The 5,576-nt window shown below is 40.5% G+C and overlaps 1 protein-coding gene across 1 annotated transcript; it reads left to right on the top strand.

The window, feature by feature from the left end:
- Positions 1-1,012: 1,012 nt before the first annotated feature.
- LOC110532266 (troponin C, skeletal muscle) lies at positions 1,013-4,098 on the top strand. The gene is made up of 6 exons (XM_021616003.3): positions 1,013-1,339; positions 2,085-2,136; positions 2,229-2,372; positions 2,604-2,718; positions 2,829-2,965; positions 3,601-4,098. The coding sequence occupies exons 1-6, from the start codon at positions 1,337-1,339 to the stop codon at positions 3,630-3,632; spliced, it is 483 nt and encodes a 160-aa protein (XP_021471678.1). The 5' UTR covers positions 1,013-1,336; the 3' UTR covers positions 3,633-4,098.
- Positions 4,099-5,576: the final 1,478 nt, after the last annotated feature.

Raw genomic sequence — 5,576 nt, 5'->3', positions numbered from 1 at the left:
TTCAAAGGCCTCTAACTGCGTATATAATGCAACATGCGATAGCAATGATCTTCTCATCACTTGATGGATGTCATCCATGATAATCAAAAAAAGAGCTCTCAGCACTGAACAGCAACAAGAATGCTCTGACACCGCTCTGTCTCCATGAAGAGGTCCCGAGGATGCAAATACCAGATCAGTACAGTAAGATGCCCTCCCCTAGGGCTCTGACAACGCTGCCAGATGCAACAGCTTATCTTGAAGGCGTCTGGAATAAAAACCTAGAGTTTTTAAATGTGTAGCTAGTAGCACCTAACCAAATCCTTCTAGTGGAAGATATCCTCCGCTCACTGAGTATATAGCCCTTAACCCCCCCACCACTAACAACATGACATCCCCTTCTACCTCGAGTAACTGCTCATCATAATATTCCCATATCCCACCCCTCCTCCTCCCTATCCAACCCCAGGAAACGCAGGAAACTTCCACCATACAAGGAGAGTCATGTCTTGAGTGGATGGCCTGTTAATTGGATATGATACTGTGATTAAAGGCGGGCTCCCCGTACAACCAAACATCATCTGCTATTCAGGGCACAGCCAGCTTCCAGCTCTGCAAGCACTTTTCCACAGGGTTAGGGTTTCACACCCAGAATGAAACGCCATCCCACAGCCACAATCCACTCTGGGCCCAACCTTCTTTATCAGCAATACAGAGGCCTACCTTTAGTTTACAGTATGAAAACTGTCAATCCCCATATTTGCTTGAACTCACAAGTGCATGCTTGAAGACCAACTACACGTTGTTTTAGAAATGACGTTTCAGAATGGACTATTTTCAGATATTGCTTAAAAGGGCTGGCTTTGTTCCCTTCTGGAAATGTGCAAAAGAAGACGTAATGTTGTTACTTTGAGAGTGGGACCAGAGAGACCAGAATTTGTTTAGGTTGATGAGCAAAAACATTGTCTGACAGGGAATACCAAGACCTACTGTTACATGCAGGTACCTTAAACCTGCTGCACTTACAATCACAAGACAAATGTTGCCTTTCAATAGTGACATGTACCTGAAAACTTTCTTATAGCTACGTTTACCCCGTCAATTAAATGTTTGCAGCTTCAAGGCCATCACTGTCCACTCCAGATTTCGATTGGCTTTTGGGGGCCTCAGAACCCTGCAAGTTCAAGATTCTAAATCTGTAGTCCTGTGATCACCCGGGGGTGTGTCTTAAGTGACCCGTTTAAAGTGTGTCTGAACTCTCATTTGAGGTTTAATCTTTCTGTAGGGGTGCACACGGATTGACCACTCTTTTGGGATTTATTTCTGTGGGTATTTGGGGGAAAGCTCATTCGCAACCATGGTAAGACCAATCATTTGAACACACAATTACATGAATAAAAGCATAGTAAACAGCGGGTTTGTATAGGGTTACATTTACAAGTTACATTTGGATGGGCAATTAAGATGATTAATTAGCCTAATTTGGAAATCATTTTTTGGACCATCATTTTGACACTGTATTGTCTCTTGCAGTCATGTTTACTATTTCATAAAGTGTAAGGTATAAAACGATCAAAACAGCAGTCATTTCCTTAGACCATGATTATCAGGATCTCATCTTGATGAATACAAATCACCAACTTGTTTAATTAACCAAATAATATTGAGTGTTTATAGCAGTATTTCTGGAGCATGACTTTATGGAAGTTATGCATGTTCCGCAGGCTAGATAGGCTATGGGTTTAAGGGTGCTTGTTGAGTAGAGTATCAGACTGTCACACAACCTAAAAGGTCCGAGAGCAAGGCTGTCCGGGTGCGGATTGTGTTAAGGCGACAAATTCCTTCGGGAATGTATATCCGTATGGCCATATACAGGGGGGTAATGTGTTGAGCCTTAAATAGCATGGCACATTTGTCAGTATGCCTATAGGCTAAGGCTAACCCTTTTGTGGGGATACCTTTGTGAATGTCAATACGACAAAAATACACTCATCTGATAACATCACTGTTGCCCCACCCAAAAAATATAGATATAATTGACCATTTGAGAAATTGTCACTAATACTATGTATGACCTGACAAATGTGGCGCTGTTTTTCCTCTAGACTGATGCACAACAGGAGGCCCGCTCATTCTTGAGCGAGGAGATGCTTAACGGTGAGTAGGTCCATCGCAAAACCATGTTAATTAATAACTGTCAGGTCTAATGAATACAATAATTAGTGTTCCGATACGTATCATCATTCCAGAATTCAAGGCTGCCTTCGACATGTTCGACACCGACGGTGGCGGCGATATCAGTACCAAGGAGTTGGGTCAGGTCATGAGGATGTTGGGCCAGAACCCGACAAGAGAGGAGTTGGATGAAATCATTGAGGAGGTCGATGAGGATGGTGAGCAACGGCTGAGTCTAAAATATACTATATATTAACCTACATTAATGTATGTAAGCTATATAGTTTAAATTGCACGTGTGAAGTTTGGCGCGTAATTAGGCTACTTTTGGGTAACTTATGCCCATGTTATGCTCAGGTGACCTGAGCATGATACATACCTCTTCATATTGTTGTACTTACTTGTTATGTTCGAGCTTGATGCATAATCTATCGGACCTTTCACCTTAGGTAGCGGCACCATCGACTTCGAGGAGTTCTTGGTCATGATGGTGAGGCTCTTAAAGGAGGACCAGGCCGGAAAGTCTGAGGAAGAGTTGGCGGAATGTTTCCGTGTGTTCGACAAGTATGTCACCTGTTTTAGCGGTTACGTTTTACAGTTTACCTTGTGTATAATTACAGTCAGTGTTCATATGTCGACAGGTTGTTAAACTCCAATGTGTGTTGCTTACGCAGGAATGCCGACGGCTACATCGACAGAGAAGAGTTCGCCATCATCATCCGCAGCACAGGCGAGCAAATCTCAGAGGAGGAGATTGATGAGCTGCTGAAGGATGGAGACAAGAACGCTGATGGCATGCTGGACTTTGATGGTATGACAAAGCCACGATGCCTTTGATAATAATAATGGTGATGCTGATTGGACAATTAGCCAACATATTGACCAGCATTTTCATTTTTATTTATTTACTTTATTTCACCTTTATTTAACCAGGTAGGCTAGTTGAGAACAAGTTCGCATTTACAACTGCGACCTGGCCAAGATAAAGCAAAGCAGTTCGACACATACAACAACACAGAGTTACACATGGAATAAACAAAACATACAGTCAATAACACAATCGAAAAAAAGTATATATACAGTGTGTGCAAATGAGGTAAGATAAGGGATGTAAGGCAATAAAATAGGCCATAGTGGCCAGGTAATTACGATATAGCAATTAAACACTGGAGTGATAGATGTTCAGAAGATGAATGTGCAAGTAGAGATACTGGGGTGCAAAGGAGCAAAATAAATAAATAAATACAGTATGGGGATGAGGTAGTTGGACAGGCTATTTACAGGTGGGCTATGTACAGATGCAATGATCTGTGAGCTGCTCTGACATCTGGTGCTTGAAGTTAGATAATGTGTTAGATAATGAATGTTAGGCCTGTTATTGACCATGAATTACATCACCGTGATTTAAATTATAATTTTCACAATGGATTTGTCACTCTTTTTCAGAATTCCTCAAGATGATGGAAAATGTGCAGTAAAAGAGAGACTCAAGGACATTCCTCCTCCCTTTGACCCCCTGCTGACCTATCCTGATCCTCTTTTGACCCACTGCAATTCTCCCTCACTCTTCGCCCCTTACTGGTCCATTGCCTATGTTCGTCCACCTCGATTAAACTAAAGCTCTTCAACAGACAGGCACCTGGTGGGGTAACCAGGGCTTTTGAGCCCTTCTTGCGTGTGATTATGATGCCCCATTGACGCCAAGCTGCTGCTGTTCCCCCAAATCTAGAGGGAAAAGCCAGGATGTGAAATTCACTGCAACATCACATAATGGGTCAGTGGATCGCTTACCACCTTAACACCCTCAAGCTGGGAGTTCAGTCTAGATGTAGTCTAGATGGGCAGCTTGTGATAGCTGCTTAGACCAAGGCCAACTGTTGCCACTTCACTGTAATAACAAACTATTGTTTGAACCAAGATAATAAAGGAATAAACACATGCTTACCTGTAGTTGGTCTGACATAATTATGGTCTGTACGCTATTTTCTTGAATAAATGTTTTTTTTTAATTATATATATATTTTTTTCAATTTTTCTTTGACCCACACAGCCATAAGGCATAACATATTAGACAGCAGTAAAGCTAGATCAGGCATATTTACTTATGGCAAAACACAAATTAAAAAACAAATATTATGAAATGATATGCCACCCGGAACCTCCTGCCAAATTTAAATTCTTCATCATTATACAAACTGAACTTCAGGTAATCATATTAATCCCTATGAAAATAGATTACTGATACAGTGGGTTAAGGAACAAAGGACAAACATCAACATTTTCTCTACGTCAAATTCATCATTTCCAGCACAATCCCAACATCGGCACGTGAAAATGACTAGTTTCAATGTAAAGATAAAGATACAGTAAGTTTCCAATGACATCATCGGCCAATTAGTAGGCAATGCCTACTCAAAATTGGTTAAAAGCACACCGATAATGTCATTGTAAACGCTTATACTGCCTTCAGAAAGTATTCACATCCCTTGACTTTTTCCACGTGTTGTTGTGTTGCAACCTGCATTTAAAATGGACTAAATGTAGATTTTTTTTGTCACTGCCTACACACAGTACCCTATAATGTCAACGTGGAATTATGTTTTTAGAAATGTTTACAAATGAATTAAAAACGAAAAGCTTGAGTCAATAAGTATTCAAACCCTTTGTTAAGGCAAGCCTAAATAAGTTCAGGAGAAAAATGTGCTTAACAAGTCACATAAGTTGCATGGACTCAACTCTGTGTGTAATAATAGTGTTTAACATGATTTTTGAATGACTACATTTCTGTACCTCACACACACAATTATCTGTTTAGTAGTACATTTCAAACACATATTCAACCAAAGGACACCTACAGTTGAAGTCGGAAGTTTACATACACTTAGGTTGGAGTTATTAAAACTCATTTTTCAACCACTTCACAAATTTATTGTTAACAAACTATAGTTCTGGCAAGTCGGTTAGGACATCTGCTTTGTGCATGACACAAGTCATTTTTCCAACAATTGTTTACAGACAGATTATTTCACTTATAATTCACTGTATCACAATTCCAGTGGGTCAGAAGTTTACATACACTAAGTGTATGGAAAATTACAGAAAATGATGTCATGGCTTTAGAAGATTCTGATAGGCTAATTGACATCATTTGAGTCAATTGGAGGTGTACCTGTGGATGTATTTCAAGGCCGACCTTCAAACTCTGCCTCTTTGCTTGACATCATGGGAAAATCAAAAGAAATCAGCCAAGACCTCAGAAAAAAATTGTAAACCTCCACAAGTCTGGTTGATACTTACCTCTATGTATGCTATTCCATAGGTAAACAATAGTACGCAAGTATAAACACCATGGGACCACGCAGCCGTCATACCGCTCAGGAAGGCATTCTGTCTCCTAGAGATGAACGTACTTTGGTGCGAAA

The sequence above is a fragment of the Oncorhynchus mykiss genome, chromosome 9 (assembly GCF_057628025.1).
Source record: "Oncorhynchus mykiss isolate SJ-2025 chromosome 9, ASM5762802v1, whole genome shotgun sequence".
Lineage (NCBI taxonomy): Eukaryota > Metazoa > Chordata > Actinopteri > Salmoniformes > Salmonidae > Oncorhynchus > Oncorhynchus mykiss.
This window is presented reverse-complemented; position numbering and strand designations above follow the sequence as displayed.

Bases quoted from the DNA above. Each gene is read 5' to 3' on its own strand.
- LOC110532266 (XM_021616003.3), top strand. The intron at 2,137-2,228 runs GTGAGTAGGTCC...TCATCATTCCAG, and splicing joins GAGCGAGGAGATGCTTAACG to AATTCAAGGCTGCCTTCGAC. The intron at 2,966-3,600 runs GTATGACAAAGC...ACTCTTTTTCAG, and splicing joins TGGCATGCTGGACTTTGATG to AATTCCTCAAGATGATGGAA.